The 19,653-nt window shown below is 26.9% G+C and overlaps 1 protein-coding gene across 1 annotated transcript; it reads left to right on the plus strand.

Moving 5' to 3' along the window:
• Positions 1 to 10,585: 10,585 nt before the first annotated feature.
• On the plus strand, positions 10,586 to 16,153 carry LOC113558398. Its single transcript, XM_026963849.1, is given in 19 exon segments — positions 10,586 to 10,907; positions 11,001 to 11,091; positions 11,093 to 11,232; positions 11,412 to 11,632; positions 11,698 to 12,098; positions 12,170 to 12,204; positions 12,282 to 12,386; positions 12,500 to 12,604; positions 12,809 to 13,084; positions 13,171 to 13,439; positions 13,516 to 13,723; positions 13,782 to 13,908; positions 14,006 to 14,225; positions 14,280 to 14,405; positions 14,496 to 14,624; positions 14,687 to 14,772; positions 14,832 to 14,953; positions 15,042 to 15,115; positions 16,052 to 16,153. Coding segments are annotated over 19 exon segments (3,159 nt in total).
• Positions 16,154 to 19,653: the final 3,500 nt, after the last annotated feature.

A 19,653-nucleotide genomic window follows, 5' to 3' on the forward strand; every position in this document is an offset into this window, starting at 1 on the left:
CACATATTCATACTAGTTTATAATATAAATAAAATTGCAAATATTATTGACAAAACGCAATTGGACGAGCGTGTTCCAAGCCAGAGTAACTCCATTTTAGAAGAAAATAGCAATATATTTATAAAGTGTGCTGAATTTACATACGAATTCAAACTCAACCTTTTAGCAAAAGATTTTAAATATCTTATTCAAGGAACTGAATTGATTGAATACCTTTTGAGGAGTGTAAACACATATTAAAATTAAACGCGTAGCGCCATTAGCAAAAGAATGTGTATGTTATAAAAGTAAATAATTTCATAATTCTTGTCAGATAATAGTATTGTTTGATATGACTTTTTTTTCATGTTATACTTTCTAAAAAAAAGTGTTTGTCCTCAGAGTAGATTCTAGTAATTCTATTCCATAATCTTAGTATTGTTGAATATTGACATTGGTATAATTGATATTTCGTAGAGAAGTTAATTCTTCACGGCGAAACGATCTGCGATAAAATTATCTGACGGTGAAACGGACGAACGCTGAATAAGTCACGGGTTCGAGTTGTCCCAATACGATGGTGTTGTTCCGATGTTTTGTACTTAATTACTTTGTATTTGTTATTTATTTCATTATATGCGTCCAAAAGTCTGGTGCTGGACATACCGGACGGTAAAATATAAAATTATAAGATTAATATAAGTTGTTGTTTATTTATTGAATTTTAGTTGTTTACCATAGTGAAACACAATATAGGTGGTTGCTATTGTAACGGCTAGCTAATATCATGATAATTTAAAGGAGCTTCTACCGAAACTAGTAGGCTTATGAAAATTACTGTCATAATTAAATAACACTTTTGTCCTGTTACACACTCGTGTATTTTAGTTGATATACTTGGTATGGATTTTGGATGATTGAATCTTGGTCAAAAGTATTTTTTCTTACTTAAATATAATTATTAAATATATTTATAATCCTCTTTGAGTTTGGCATATTATACACGTCGGTGGACGTTATATTTATATAAATTTATATTTTTATTGGTATTGAATTAATTATTAAGTATTTATATTATTTAATTAAATATAATATTTAATAAGTAATAATATGCATAATGCCACTTTATTCTGTCGAAATAACAAAAAATAAGAAGGTAATAATAGACTAATATGCATACAGTGCCGGCCCTAAGGTGGGGGAGGGGCAGCGGTACGACCGCACCGGGCCCCGCGCTTGTGCAGGGCCACACAGGCCAGAAATTATACTATTAGGAATATAATTTTATATAAATAAACATAATAATATTGTCCCCGTAGACAATAATATAGAAATTACGACCCGTGTTGTTTTTTGTTTATGTAGAATTACTAAAATAATTCTATCTAAATTTTAAAAACAAGACTGATAGGTAGTATTTTTTCACATGCATTTATTTACAAAAACAATACTTTGTAGTTCGTATACTTCTCTATCATGTTGTCTAGAGATCGGGATAAGTTTAGAAGTTATCCGTCAGGAAATTAAAAAAGGCAATAAAAAACTTATGGGAAAAAAGTTTAAATAAACTGCGTGGATCTTTCAAGAAATTTGTTACATTATCTTTAAATTCTACCCAATCGTTTCAAAATTTTTCGACAAAGAATAGTCAAAACAGTAAGTAACAATCTATCACAGCATAAGTTATCCCGACCTGGTCCTTAACAGCATCAACATAGTATTGCCGATTCTTTGAGCTACGATGAGACAATTGATCTATTTGCATCACAAAAATCACGGAAAAAAATATTTAAATAATATTATATTAGTTATGTTAATTTTTTTTATTCTAAGTAAATGCATACTCATTGCATCATGATTATAATTTATGTTCAATATAATAAAAATATCTATCAATAAAATATTGTTTGTACATTGTACCTAAGTACATTAAACCTACTCATTTTGTGTCTTATATAATAAAATGCGAATTGGATTTTATTATAGTTTATACATAAAAATTTAGGTTACTAACATACCTTAAAGGGCTTAAATTTTACAAAATTATAAAAAATTTATGTAATTCCCTATAAAATAAAATAAATATAGATGTGTATATTGTATGATGTATATATAAATAATTAAAAAATTAATATATTATATGGCCATATGGGGCCCCGCAAAATTCTGCACCGGGCCCCTAAAACCATCGGACTGGCACTGTATACATACATTGTATACCTAATCTTTTTTTTTGTAAACCATAGAAAATATCAATATTAGTGCAAACACTGTTTAAAGTCCAAACTTTAAACAATTAAAACGTGGGAGTTTGTATGCTTACTAAACTCCCAATTTTTATTACCTGTACACTCTCCCAGGTCTTTTTCTGAATTATACCTAAACGCTAAAATAGATATAATATGTAAACTCTTTGAAGTGTTTAATAACTTGGTTTATACATTATAATTGTATTATTATAATTTAATGTTTATAAATTGTTATAATATAAAGAAGGAACATTGAACATAAAGATTTTAAAAAGAGTCAACAACATAATTTGTACAAATTGTACTCTTTATTGAACTCCCAATTTTGTGACAAAGAATGTTTACACGTTACACTTACATATTTCTATTTGATTTTGACCTTTAAAAAGTGTGCAGCAGATCAGTTTCGTGTTTACGGGGATCTGTCCCTCTTGGTCTTTTTTTTACTGATATGTAGGTATAATAATGTCGCTACACTTTATTTTTATTATAATATTGAATATTTCCAAATTAAGCATTTGGAAATATCATATTTGATGCCCGTAGTCCATACACTACTTACTACTAAATATGATTGAAAACAAATCGTATCGTAAATCGTCATCATTATCAATAATCATCCAGTTATATTATTGTTATGCTTCTAATAATAAGTGATTGATTGCCGTTTTAAAACATATTGCAGTGTGAGCGCAAGAAATATTATATAAATAGGCATTCTTAAGTCTAAACAATAAATTCCAATAATTCAATGGAATACAAAAAACAATCAAACATAAACACTAAAATACGAGTAATTTTAATAATTTATTATTCCACTACTTTAGTTTTAAATTTTAATCCAGCCAGTGGCGGATTAACCTTCACGGCGCCATGAGGCACGCTCAGTGTTTATACTTCCCTTTTTTAAATACTATCCAAGGGTTGTAGTTTAAATGTGTTAACATTGAAGAGTGGTGGATAATCGGGTATAGTCGCCCCGGAGTGAAAAATAGTAATGGTTCAATATTTTTTTTTTTTTTTTGGTTCATTATTTTGAGAATAAAAATAAAATAACATAACAAATTTTCCGCACCCTACAAGTTGCCGCCCTAGGCTCGAGCCTCACGAACCTAGTGATTAATCCGTCGCTAATCGTAATAATAATATTTTAAATTAAAACTTGAATTTTTTTTTTTTTTAATGAACTTGCAAAAATTACGCACCACCCACTAAAGAACACCACGAGCCGCCAATGCCCATCACTAAATTCTATTATCGTGATTTGTAGTTTTGTAACGTTCGTATCCAACAACGCTAACGAGTGTCATGGATCCGGCTATTTGTTTATGATCAAAGGATTTGGACTATAATAGTAGCACTATCTGCTGGTGTTATGTTCGACTATTCTTTGCACTCGAAAAACCGTCAGTGAATGCGACTGAATTCGACCTCGTCGGCAGATTACGCTGATGTATACATTTATTGTATTCATCAAATACATAACACTCTTTTTTTCGTATACCATTGTAATTGTTTTTGTAAAATACATTGTCATTATGCAGTATAACTTACGCGAATGCTTACTTAGTACTAACCTCTGTGTACTGTATACAAACTTGAAAATATAATCTGTGCCATGAGGTGTTAAAAAGTAACAACATAATGGTCATAATGTTATAATATAAAAACTCTGACGCTTAACTGTAATCAGATAATACATTTGTCGATTAATATTTAATATTATACCTAAATGACTATATGTTAAGTATTTTTGAATGACATAGTTCCAAATTAAATATCTAGAACGATTTATTTATTTTTTTTATCTTGTTTTGGTGTTCATAACGTTTCAACTGGTTCAGAGGGGATTCTTTAAAAACTATTATTGTAATTGACATTTGAAAAAATAATCAATAATTTCATACAAATATAGATAATTTCATTACAAGTAAAAATGTTTGACGCCCAGCGCAGTGGGCATGGGTCGGCCAGCTGTTCCTGCGTATTTCGTTAACGGTATATTTATATTTAAAAAAAAAATATTTTTTGATCGGTTGGCTGGTGTTAGACTAAATAATTTTTTGTGTATAAAATATTAAATGGTGATATTTATTGTCTTGAATTATTACAAAAAATGGGCTTTAAGGTAAATAGCTTCATTCGACTCCAGTTAGCTAAATTTCATACATTTTTCATTATAGCATAACTAATTCAAAAATAATATATTTACTAATAGCCCAGTATGTGTTGCATGTCGACAATGTGCAATCAAATTCAAAACTTTGATTTTTTTTTTTTTTTTGATTCCTATTCTAAGCTAAAAACTTGTACAGTTGTACTTATTTTATATTTATAATTTAAATACTCGATGTATAATTTTTATTTGAATACTCTGTTATTCTTTTTAAATATTAATTTACCGATAATGTTATTACATTTTACTATACATACCTCGGGGTGTTATATATATATATATATATATATATATTTATTTGATTGTTTAATAAATATATATTAATATTAAAAAGTTTTTATCGATGTTTTTCATTTAATCGTTCAATTTAATCAAACATTTTAATTTCGTTAACGTCCGTTGAGTAAGGAGCCGATATCAATAATTTAATTTATTGAAATAAAAATATATAAGGAATCTTACCAATTAATAATAAACCTTAATATTTCTTTTTTTTTAACTGACCACAAAATTTCGTAATTTCAAAACGATAAACATCGTCAATCGTTGAAATAATATTTCAAACAAAATAGAATTTAGAATTTTTGTTCAGTCAATTTCTGATGGTCATTTAGAAATGTTCTGAATGTTCACATTTTCACTTTTTATTAAAGTTTTTTAATTTTAAACATTCAATTTAATGTGTTAACTTATTACTAAACACCTTGCACTTATTATTATTAAGTTCAATCATATATTAGTTCACTGAGTCAACACTCACTGTTGGTCAGATCGTATAAAATTTGTTCAGTATTCGAACGGCACGCAGTGCTAACATGGTTAGGTCAGGACTATTGCCGATATACGTATATTTATTATATATATATATAGCCGTATACGACGCCCAACAAAGGAATAACCAAACGTTAAACAAATGCATATAATATAATATAGGTATTAAAATATTGAATAATATAAATATTACCTAATAGTATAATAACTAACCTAACCGACTAAAACTAAAAAAGTCAAGATAGTAGCTGCCGACTTAAAAACGTGAAGAGTTAAAAGTCGAAGATAATATGAAAATTAGATTTTGGACTTACACTGACCCATGAAGATTGAATATTGTTGATGTGGTATACGTATATAAATACGAAAAACTGAGTGGGTCGAGTTTGACAAATACGGTTTTAATGTGGTTTTTTTTAAGTTTTTATATTAAATCTGGACGTTCTTTATTATTATTAAATACATTCAATACATCTTGAATATGATTTTGGACTTAGCCACTTAGCATAAATCAATAGATTTTGCCTGTAATTTATTTTTAAGCTAATAAACTGGCCATAATGATTGGTTTTTAAATATTTATTAAAACGCTATTATTTAACATTGATATTTATTTATATTGAATCATTGTTAAATATTTAATAATAGTTGAATTAAGTATATTGTATACACCATATTTTATAAATATTGTACTAGAAATAATATGATATTCAGCTTCTAGCGGTGGAGTGATTTTGTTTTGAATATCTTTTGGTTCATTGGTTGGTCCAATACAAGAATTTGGTCTACCAAAGCTTCGCGAAATTGGGTGATGGACATTTTTGGCCAAAATGGGCCAATGAAATTGGGTTATTTCATGTGTAGTGCCGTGACCATTGTACACTTTGTTAATATGCTACCGTGTCAGGGAACTTGTAACTTACCAGAATAATCGATAAAAAATCACATCTGTAGCTCTACACATAGGGCATCTGTTCTCTTACATATGAAATATGAATGCGTGGCCATAGGAAATTATTACAAACGGATCCTTATTGGTTGATGTCCTATTATTCTGCGTGCACACCAAGTTGCGTTATCGCGTCGTCGTTCTCGCACTGGTGCCACTGAAGAATTAGATAATGTAGTTTAAAATTTAAATCATGTACCTACATTTAGTAGGTAAGAGTGGTACAGTCGTTACCAGCTGATAAATTGAGACGGCGGCGGCGCGATAACGAAAAATTTGGAGTTCTCCGTACTTGAATATTATTACCGAAAATATATCAACAATTATAGTCGTGAGACATTTTAAAACTGATTTTACTTTATTAATTTAAAATCAAATATTCTGATAATATTCTTTTATTTTATAATAAAAAAAATCTTAAGACTGAAATGCAAAGTCTGGTTTTATTTTTAAATATAAAATCGTTATGTTAATTGTTTTGTTACCTAGCAACGCACTAAAACTCGATACAACAACCGCAGTTTATATACGTCAAGAAATATTGTGATAGTTTATATTCAAGACCAGATTAAGGACCTATTTGGCACCGGAGCTGAAATTTCATACGGGCCCTTTCGACAAAACATTCTTTACAAAGCTGCTCGTTATGGTCGCAAGAAAATAAATTTTTTAACTATTTCACAAATTGACAATTTTTTACTATAAAATTATCAATATATGTAATTTATATCAATAAAACTACTAATTATAGTAAAATATAAGTTAATACTTCATATTACATTAGTTTAGAATGTTTAGATACAAATTTTAAGATTTAAAATGTATTAACAGTACACGAAAAAAAGTTAAATAAAATTAATAGTAAATTAAAATTACAGTACGATTTTGCAATAAGTATTGCAGTGGGCCAATAACTGGTTGTCGAAAAGGTCATGTCGAATGAAGAAAAATGAAAAAATATTTCTAAGTATTTTTTTATTTAAAATATATTCTAAGTGTTTAATTAAATGAAAATTATTCCAAGTCCAAATGACAAGATTCTAATGTAGACTGGCGTGAAGGTGCTTGCGCTAACTCTGGTAAAATCACGTCTGCCGGAAGTCCTCTCTAGGCCCCCCTTATATAGTTGTTGTCTCCCGACCTACTACTCATGTCCGTTCTGGCCTATTCCAAGTGCGTCATTACGATCTCACGCTATTACACATTTCAGGATGCAGGTGCGATGATAAATCTCAATATGACGTCCGGTGACGTTCTGCCCACCCGCTGTAGATGGTCAACTACAATCGCCGCGTTCGAGCTTCTCAGAACTCGAATTTAATTAAATATTAAATTCGAATATAGGACTACAATGCATCGTGGAGTTCGTTCGTCTCCCAGTTTCGAAGGTTAAATTCATAGGGGTTTTATTACTGTCCATTGTGTTTAGGCCTAATGTGTTGCCACCCAGGTATTATGATGGATACCTTTTCATATTTCATTATATTGTAAAAATGTTTATTACTACGTCGTAGTATCCTTATTGCGTGTTATATTATTCTAATATATTGATTATTGGTGATCGTTATCTTAATGCTTATGCCTAAGTCGCAGCATCCTCATCATGTATTATATTATTAATATGAGATATCAGAGCACATAGCACCTCCCAATGAAAAAAAAGGTATATGTCCTCAAAGACAGAAATCTTTCAAAGTCTAGTACAAAGTAGTTGAATAAGAAAATACAATACAATTTATTAAAACTTGTTTACAATATTTTCAATACGTTTTACAACCATTTGTATGTTTTTACAACAACATTTGAACATTTTCATAATATTTTAAAGTTTACCATAAATATTATAATAACATGTTGATTACAAAATGGTTAAATAGTTTGCTTAATATATGCATTGGTTAGTAGTTACATTATTTTTTTCATTAATACAATAAAATATGTGGTTAGTGGATAATATAGTTATGTGATAATATATATTTATTTAGTGGATAATTATATGATCATATGATTAATTTTTATATAATAAAGTGATTAGTAGGTAATATAAATAATTGAAATATTAATAATTTCGTTGTGCATAATTATAATATGGTTAACACTTTGTTTTTCTTTTTTTCCCCATCCTCCCAATAGAAGATGTATATAAGTTTATATACCTTATATAATATTAATGTTTTGGTATATAACAAAACAATAATACTAATTTTTTATTTTTTATTTTTAACGGTTGCTACGATACTAAAAATATCAAAAAATAAAAAAAACATAGACATATTTAAGTGCATATTTATCATATGACAAATTTAGTCCAATGAAGTTAATTATTAATTACAAAATTAATAATAATTAAAATAAACGTGTAAATTATATACATGAATACGGCACGGCAGCCCGTAGATTTCCGTGGCAACCTGATTGTTCTGTATAAATAACGTCAGTATGCCTAAAAGAAAAACAACTATTTAGACATACATCCCACACAAGATCGGTTAAAGTATTCCGATTAGGAGAGACTTCCAAGCATGCATAGCGTTGAACATTTATATCACATAACTTTTAATTAATAACTAAGTAGGTATTTACCTACTGCACGGACAACACCGGGCGGAATAGTTAGATATGTAAGGTTGATATGTCAGAATTATATTATCTATATACTAAATCAGAAAAACCAAAAATAATTTTTATCTTCGCGCTAAATGTTAGCCATTGGGAAACCAAACTTTACACAGAAGCATTTTTTACGGGCAACAGGGACAGCTAGTTTGAAATAACTTCATAATATTGAATTTAAAAATGTTTTCTAAACTTTTACCGGGAAATGTATTTCAAGCATTGAATGATTGTTCTGAAATAATTTATTTTACATTGAAGTGACTGCTTAATATTCTTGCTGCTTTGCCAATAAGCACTGCTACGGCAGAACGTAGTTTTTCTAATTGCAGATTAGAGAATTCCTTAATAATAGAGCGTATCATAAAATTGCCACATTTATGATGTAGGTACAGCATATTTTTAATTTTTTTGTGTATATTTTAACAATTTTACTTCCTATAATTTTTTTGCTCAACTCTCAACTAATAATCATATTATGCTTTCCTGCTTTTATTATTGTTTTGTTTATTAGATTAAAAACTCAGATGAAGTCATGCATGGGTGAGGAAAGCTTAATTGGCTTAGCTCTATCCAATACATACAGGGACATACAAATTTACGTGGGCTAAACAGTTGATCGATTTGCGGCCGATAAAAAAAGAACAATACAACTATCACTCTAATTAATTATAAGAATATTAAATATACTAATATACTTATATAACATGATCAATACATTTATTTTTTTAATATCGAATAAAAGTGTTGGATTTTTATACTTGTTTTTTTTTTTTTAGAACAGTTATCTACTGACATCAATGATATAGTGTAGATATTGAAATATTTATTTTTACGCTTTTAGAACAGTTATCTAATGACATCAATGATAGTGTAGATATTAAAATATTTATTTTTACGCTTTTTCTAAACAGTTTTACTCTTTAAGAATTATTTAGTTAAATTATTTATGAATGATTACAGAAAAATGTTGAGCATCGGATTATTGGAAACTAATTTTTGAATCCCTTAATGTCGATGTGTAAAGGACTATTGAACCAAGGACGTGTCTAGTTGTCCAGAACAACCAGAACTCCCTGAAATTATTAAAAAAAAGCTTTGGGTGTAAAATAAATATAAATGTAGGTATAGTATATAAAAATATATTTGGACTTCCCCCCTCGAAAATTTATTTTCAGTTACGTCATTCTTAGTACATAAAAATCTGTTATACCGATTCGCTCCCTCCTTAAATGAGCTTTGGATCCGCTAATGTTGTCGACTACCGTACGCCACTACTTAAAATGTCTTCTGTTTAGCAGACACAAAAACGCTGTCATGACTTGTGTCAACCGTCAACAACCATACTCGTTGAAGTCATCTTCTTCGTTATGAATTTATAATATTATTATTATATATTATCATAATCATTAATCGTATCCATGGTGAGTTTTTTCATATGTTTTCATTCATTATTTTATTACCGTTATATATATTAAGTTTTTATAATTTTATACGAGTTTATTAAATTAGAATTCAATTTGTACGCGATGAGTATATTTAAATAAATTTATTATTTTAATCTTGAAGACGGAAGTAGGTTTTTACATCGACTGTGAATATACAATAAATACCTATGATATCTATGTGTATTCTTTTAAGTAAGTACTTGTTTCAATTAATTGAATTATTGCAATAAAATAAAATACCAGTGTCGTAATTTGGACCACTCAAGGCAGTGGTGGATCCATTTATTTTAATTTTTTAATTTTATTATTATTTTTACAGACAAATCTAACAGTTATTTTATAATAATACACAAGTTAATAAAAGATAATCAATAAATCATACTTAATATTAACCAAAGATATGATCAATAATTCTAAACATGACGGATCCGTACCAGAAAATTGTTTTTGTTCCGTATGTAATGTTCGTAGGAATATAAAAAAAAAATCTCGACCATTTGATATCCACAAAGAACGTAATACAATTTCATCAGATGGAATTAAAGAACGGCGGTGTCCTATAATAGATCGTTTAAAAACTGTTCGTACCAACTTGCATCAAAGAATGAATCATAGTTCGGGAAAACTTTTAAAATTAAACCCATATTTAGTTTTGGATACTGATCCTACATTAGTCAATTTAAACTATTCAAATCCATTATCCAGATACCCTCGTTCATTTGGTAAGTAGTAAAAATAATTTATAATTAGTTTACTAAAAAAATTATTATATCATATCAAAATTCATATTATGATTAATTATCTGCCAATCGTAGGGACTGTAATAGAAAATGGTTTTTGCCCCGTATGTAATGTACATATAAATAGAATAAAAAGATCTCGACTACCTATTTAACAAATAGTAACAACGTAACAACTTACATCAACCAATGGATTACAGTTCAGAAAAATTTTTAAAATTCAATCCCTTTCCAATTTACGATACTGATCATACATTGAACAATTTTAACCACTCAAATGCATTATCCAAATTTCCTCATTCATTAAGTTAGTAGGATAAGTAATTTCTAATTATTTCGTTAAAAAATTCTTATTTAAAATCAAAATTGATATTATTGGTTAATTGTCTGACAGATAAATTGCAATCTGTAAGCAGAAGATTGCATTTTTAAAAATTCATAAAAATTAGACAATACCTACATTATAAAATATTCATTATTTTTAAGGTGGTAAAAAGAAAAATAATAAAATGCAATCTATGTATGAACTAGAACAAAATAAAAGACGCAATGATACGTCTCAAACTCATAATAATTCAAGACAGTTGTTAATTGATGAGAAACATCAAGAACAAGAAGAGTTAAAAAATATTGATCACCTTAATTATGCATCAATTAAAAAATATGATATGCCCATAAAACAACCCCTTATTCATCGTCAACGGAAGGTAAATATTTCAGTAAAATATTTTTTTTATTAATCTGTATTTTAAATTATATAATTTTACTTTAGATATTACCAACGGTTCCTTCTAAATCTCTTATGTCTACAAATGTAATGCAAAAGAAAGAAAGCTTATCTTCAGCTATAAATAGTAATTTGAATAATACAAATCTTAAGAACAAAGATCTTATGGACATTCCAAATCAAAAAACACTTGTCAACCATGTACGAACAGCTACACTTATGCCTGTAGAATCAAAAGAAACATTTAAATCAATGAAAAATATTAAAGATACTCCCAAAGTAAAAGAATCTTTAATGGTTACTAAAGAAGACAAACAGATTCTCGAAAAAATAAAACCAGAATTAATACTTAATAGTGATATCTATGAAAAACAAAAATCAAAATTAATTCCTAAAACTTTAAAACGGACTGATATCGCAAACATCACATCAGTGTTTCCTGTTAAGTAAGAATACAATTAATTAAAAAATTAAATATTTTATTTTTCAATCAAATTATTGAATTATTTTATTTTAGTTCGTTAAAAACACACGTGGACTTAACATCTGAAAGTAAATTTTAACAAAAACTCAAAATCATACTATGTAATTGTTTATATTAGTTAATTTATATACTGTTTCTTTAATAGATGCTCGAAGAAGTTTAGAATCTCCAATAGACCTTAATAAGGAAATACAACAAGAATTTATGACTGACCAACAAAATAATTTAGCTTTTGATCATTTGTTTTCAAGTATTAAATATTTTAAATATAAATTAAATTAAATGGAAAAAAATGAAATATACCTATAGAGGTACCTATATACCTACTTATAATAATTATAATAATTTTTAATTAACTTACAGACACTCAAAAACAAAAAGATAATTTTGAATATCATTCAGCCTTAAGACCTAGTTTATTTTCTAATATGCCACCATACATACGATTTTCTTCACACGATGTTAAAGGTACCCTATCAATGTTTTTAGTTTAATACTTAGGTACTTAGATTCAAATTATTTAAGATTAAGCTCATAACCACCTACTTGAATATAAAAAGACAATTCACTAAACTAACCAAAATTTATTTGTAAAATTGTGAACTATAAATTAACATTGTAAAAATACTTAGTGTACTAGGTTAACTTTAATTTTTCAATTACTATTAATAGGTGAATCTTTTCCATTATCATTACAAAAATTATTAAAGTGGAAATTAAGTCCTATAACGCCAATTGTTGTACGTCGAACTATTCAAAATAGTGGTTTTAAGCTCGTAAGAAGTGAGCATTGTTTAGTTCAAAATACTGCAACTGATCCTTCTGCCGTCACTAATCAATCTAATGCAATTTCTTTACAAAATCACTGTGGTGTTACACCTCCTATCGTTGATGCTTTCTGTGGTGCAGCTCCTCCACCTAATGAATTAATGATGTTACCTCGATCACGTGAGTATACTTATACTTTTTCTTTTTGTGTTACATAAATGTCAATAATAATAACTAATATAAATTTTTTTGCTATTATTTTTAAGAATCAAATGACTGGGTTGGAACTTGGGGTAAACATATGAAATCATTATGCTTTAAAACACTTTGGGAACAGCAAAAACTTAACCACTTTCCTGGTACTTTTCAAATTGGTCGTAAAGATAGGTTGTGGAGAAACTTGCAACGTTTAATGTTAAAATACGGTAAAGAACATTTTGGCTTTATACCCACGTCGTATATATTACCCCAAGAAGCCAGAAATTTACGACAAGTTTGGGAGAAAAATGATGAAGATAAATGGATTATTAAGCCTGTATTACTTTTAAATTTGTTTCTTAAAATAATAATAAATAATATACAATTTTTCTTTTTTTCTTTTTTTTATATAGCCAGCATCAGCTAGAGGATCTGGAATTCGTGTTATATCAAAATGGGCTCAAATACCAAAGAAAATGCCTTTAGTTGTACAAAGGTACATAGATAATCCATATTTAATTAATGACACCAAATTTGATTTAAGACTTTATATACTTATCACTTCAATCAATCCTCTTCGTCTATATCTCTATGATAATGGGCTTGTACGATTCGCTTCAGGTACAAAAACTTTAGTTTTGAGATTGAAACTATCATTTATTTGTTTTTAATATTTTAGTTAAGTATTCATCTGACCTTACCACCATATGTGATCGATATATGCATTTGACCAACTACAGTATTAATAGACTTAGTAGTCAATACACTGAAAATGAAGATGCTGATGCATGTCAAGGTCATAAATGGTAAATATATTGTATTAAGTATATTTATTTTAGATTTAATGTTGGGCTTCATATTTTTTTTAAATATAGTGATTATTAATTAATTACGATAACTTAGGACATTACGATCATTATGGACGTACATGGAAAAAGAACTCAAAATTGATGTTAAAAAATTGTGGAAAGACTTAGAAGACCTAGTAGTAAAAACTGTCATTAGTGGTGAATCACCAATGAATCAAATGTGCAATTCAAATCTTAATAATAGATATAATGCTTATGAGTTGTTTGGAATAGATGTTTTGTTCGATGAATATCTTAAACCATGGATATTAGAGGTAACAAGAATTACACATTTGAAAGATTGAATAGTAAAACATGTACAATGTTAGGTTAATATATCTCCTTCATTGCATTCGTCTTCTCCGCTTGACTTGGCTGTAAAAGGACCTTTGGTTAAAGACCTAATGAATATGGCTGGTTATCATATCCCAAATAAAATGTCTCGTAGTACACATGTAAGTTATGATAGCTTATAAAATTAATATAAACATATTTTAATGACTAATTTTGATAAATATTTTTATTAAATTAAAATTTTTCTTTAGAATACTTTACTCAAAATGTTAGGAGTCAAATCAACACTATGTTATGATAAGAGATTATATGCATTCAATTTATCTGCTAAAGAAAAAGAAAAACAAGAATATTATACAAATATTGAATCCAGAGCAGAAGTACTAAATTATAAATTACTATTATAAATATTAATTAATCATAAGCCGATACATTTTTTTAGTATATTGATAGCATACTAGACGATTTATTACCAGATGATATTCGGCATCTTATTGCATATGAAGATGAACTTACACAAATTGGCTCGTATGTATTTTATTAATAAATAAGACAAAAACATACTACTCAGATCTTAATAATTTTAGATTTCAAAAAGTATTTCCAACCACTTCATCTTTTAAATATCATCAATACTTTGATAGCTCCAGATATTATAATATGCTTTTAGATGCATGGGAATGTAAATATAGTAATAACAGAGGAGAAGGTAAAAACTATTATTAAAAATGTGATGTATATAATAAATAATTTCAATAGTATATTAAATAGAATATAAAAGTAATTTTATTTTCAAGGTATTGCTGTGCTAGAAAAATTATGTCAGTTAAAAATCCACCTGGAAGTACCAAATATTGATGAAAAACCAAAGGTAACATAATCAATTATCAAGATATAAATAAAAATATTTGTATAAGAAAAGTAATTTAAAAATGTTATGACTAAAATTGAAATTATTTTGAAAGTAAATATTTATTATTTTTTTAATTTATAAGTTCGCTTTCCTATAAACTAAAGATTTAACAAGTTATCAAATGTATTACTATTTTTAAATTTAACTCACATTAATACCGCAAAATAATTTATGTTATATTAGTTTATAGTATAAAAGTATTTTCTGTAGTCTAAACATTATACATTACATTAAACAAAAACCAAAAAGAGTAAAAGACTATTCAAAATGTATTATAACAATAAATGAATAAAATAATCTAAGTATTTTTTAAACTTCTAAATTTACCAGATTGTCAACAACTAATAAATAATAATTGATAATATTATATAATATACTGGTATTTTTAATTTTAAACAAATAGATAATTATATGTATTTTATACCCACTTAAAATTAATTTTCATAAAAAAAATAAAATAATTCATATTACTCAGAGGTTATTACATCTTGTAAATTATATAACATACTTAAGAAACGTGCAATTGTTTTATTATTTAATGTTGTACCAAGGTGATCATACTATTATCCTTTATGTAGGTACACACTATTTTATTTTATTTATTTTACGGGCTTAGCCCTTTGACAAAAGTAAACATACATAAAAAATCTTATAATGATAAGAAAGAAATAGTATTAATATTACAAACAACACATAAATTATGTTTATTATACTGTTAAGAACCCCTGACTATTGCGTTTTTTTAAAATATAATGCTAATATGCTAATAGGTATATGTGTACAAAAAAAAAAATAATGATGGAGTAGATTAACATATATACCTTAATATATTAAATAATATTTTGTTTAAATGTTTATTTTTATGTACTTTTTTTCTTTTCTTTTTTTCGTTAGACTAGTGACATCCACCAAAATACACAAGTAGAAGTTGAAAAAATGTTGGAAAAATCAGCTGGTGATAAAATAAGTGATATTCTTCAAGCGGTCATCAGCTAATCTGATAACAGACATGTACACCTAAATATGAATATTATGTACACAAATATAATTAATACCACACAATTTTATTCAATCGTTTATTTTTTTTTTTGCTTATTTAATTTATATATATTTTGACTTTTACAAAATTCTAGACTTTTTATGAATTATTTTTAAGACACATGAGAATGTCTTGCAAATATTACTAATAAACATGCAGATAGAGCATAATATGTTTTATAAATGTCTTGTTTGGTGGTTACTCAACAACAACAAAATAGCTTATAAATATTTTTCAGTAATGAAAATTTAATTTTGTATTTATTTATAATTAATATCTGAATGAAGAATATAATCTACTATAGCAATAACATAAAAAACAAATTTTTTTCATAATATTTAGTATTCAAAAACAATTTTCTTATGTATATATAAAAAAATATTATAATTAATGGTCTCCTACTTTGTCTTAGTAATTTATTGATTCATTTATTACAAGAGCATGTTTTCAATTTTTTTTTATCATATGTATATGTTATATAATAGTGAAGTGTTTCAGACTCTGACCTATTTGTTTTTTTTGTATTTGTCCGATCAGTAATTTTTCTTAATAATTGTATAAAACATTCCAATTTACAGTGAGCAATAAGAAGAGTATGATGAATCATTAAAATAGTTTGGTACTTATTTTAATAATGTGATTATCTCACAATCTAATGACTAATGAATAATATACCTATCTACCATTGTAGTAATATACAGTCTTTTAAAGAACACTTTAAATATATTTGGTTATTATTTTGTAGGTTTGAAATTAACAACCTATAACCTGATAATATACCTATACTAGTACAATAATATTTCTTATTGTATAAATAAATAATTTATTTTATATATCTGTGATCACCACAGTAATAATAATAATAATAATAATAATATGTCATAACCACAGACATATATATCTGTGGTTATAACTCGTAACTGATAATAATACATGAAATAATAATAGTAATAATAATATGTTACGACTGATGATAATAATAATAATAATAATATGTCATTGCTGATAATAATAGTAATGATCAAGGTGAATATAATATAGAGGTGTAAACTGTAAACACTTTCTAACTTGTACCATTACAATAGTGGGTCGAAAAAAGTACACCACTTGTAACTGCTACCGAGAGCGCTGACTACCCGATGAGGGCTCAAACATACTAAGTATTTTAGCATTTATTCGTACTTTAAGCTCATGTCTTCTGCAGTTTTATTTCCTGCAGTTTAATTTTATTTTTTTTGGGGGGTAACCCAGAGTTACACCCAGGCACAAAACACTAGATACGTAAAAAAATAAATTTCAAACCACGTTTGTACAAAAGGTATGTTGTATACTTGTGTAGGTACTTAAATCAGTGCCGTAGCCAGGGGGGGAGGGCTTCCGTGGCCAACCCCCCTTGAAATGTCAGACGACAAAAATTTTATTAATTTAATTACTGTTTATGGTGATAAAGCAACGCCGCTTTTATCACACTTAATTGATCTTGGTTTGATAATATGTATAATTATATATGAATATGTATGAATTATATTGTCAGAAATACAGTGCAATTACAAGCCCGGATTAAGATAATTTTGGGCTTGGGAGCCATGCCCACTCTTCATCCGGGCTAGAGTACAAACTTAATTTGTTGTCATAATTGGCCATCAAAATTAATTTTTGAGTTTGCACAATAATGTATCTTACCCCCCCAACACTTATTATTTTGTTCGGGACGGCCCTGGATATAATTAAAATATTAAATTTCCAGAAATAGCTAAATGTTAACAAAGAACTTGCTTTAAAATTAACTATTGATAGTAATATTTTAGTTGGATGAGCTGAGCTTGTACTGTAGTAGATTTTTCAGGGAATGAAATTTTTTTTTAGTTAATTTCACTTGTACTTGAGAATTAAAATAAAATTTCTAATTTGTTCAAATAACTGTTAGTAGATAGATTAGACAAAATATGTAAACACTTATTCGTTTTTATAATTTTCTTTCATTTTCAGTATTCATACTTTTGAAATAAAATAGCTAAATATTGGAGCTAATGAAAATAACATAAATCACACTATGCATTTGAAATTAAAATGTATTTATTTAAAATTATTAGTTTTAATTACCTAATAAATTGTTTAGCGTTTTTGACTTTATAGTTAATGTTCCAAACATGATTCCGAATATTTTAAAAATTCTATTCATCTGGCAGCGTTTATTAAGTCTTCACTTAAATTATGAATATAAATAAGTGTTTATATATGTGTTATATGTAAACAGTTTTTAATAATATCGGAGATATTATTTCGAATTTCGAGTATAAGTAAACATTTTTAAAATTTCGTCAAAAACAGATTATTCGCAAATATTAAATTTCAATTACTTGCTAATTTTATAATAAGAACAAAAATGTTGTATAGGCGTTAAAAAAAAACATCATTTATACGAAAAATAAAATAAAAATCACATTTTTAATGTAAAATACGCTTATCCAATTCCTCATCTGATCAGAATTTTTTTGGGGATAATTTACCGAGAAAGTTTCCGTAAATTTACCGTAAAATCTGTACATTTTGTAAATTTTAATAATTCTTGTATATCACTATAGGGACACCCCAGGAACTCTTCACTGCCTCTTTCATGAACTTATAATTAGTGTAATGCTTATTTTTATTATTTACAGAATAGTAAGATGTCCATGGTACTATGCATTTAATGAATGACTTTGTATAAGTACCTTGTAGTGTATTATTGACTTTTATATTTATATTTCAAGTTATTTTTAATTTACATAAATATTAAAAATGTAGGTACCTATAAAATAAATTGTAAATTAATTAAATCAGATTTATAGATACCTATAACATTAACACCAAAAATCAGAAATCAAAATAAATTCTAGTTTTTAATTTTACATATTTGTCTTTTTCTTTAATTATACCTCTATAAATAATTACAATTATAATTTAAAAATAAAAAAAAAATTTATTAATAACATATAGTTGTAGATATTTATTATATATTATGGTAATACACTATTAGTAGTTGTGGGCATGTTGAACTTTTACATTTTAAGTTAATATTATCAACTGTTCCATTCTATTGATATGTTATGAATATTCACCGCGTTAAGAAGTTTAATTTGTAACATGCTATTTTTACGGTAAAAAAATATTTACCTGTAAAAAAATAATTGGTTAATTTACCGAGCATACATCTATAGAAAAAACATACTGTTATTAAAATTCAATAAATATTTTTTGTGATTATAAATAACTAATAAAGTAGCTACTAATGAGTAATGACTAGGGCTGGGATTTATAAGTAAATACATATTTTTATTAAAACATATTAATTAAGTATTGCAAATGATAAATTCATTTCACGTAATTTGCAATAAAATAAGATATATTTTATTTTACATATTTTTATATATATCGTCATATATACAATTTTAACATTATTTGTAAAATCCTGAAT

The sequence above is a fragment of the Rhopalosiphum maidis genome, chromosome 3, assembly GCF_003676215.2.
Source record: "Rhopalosiphum maidis isolate BTI-1 chromosome 3, ASM367621v3, whole genome shotgun sequence".
NCBI lineage: Eukaryota > Metazoa > Arthropoda > Insecta > Hemiptera > Aphididae > Rhopalosiphum > Rhopalosiphum maidis.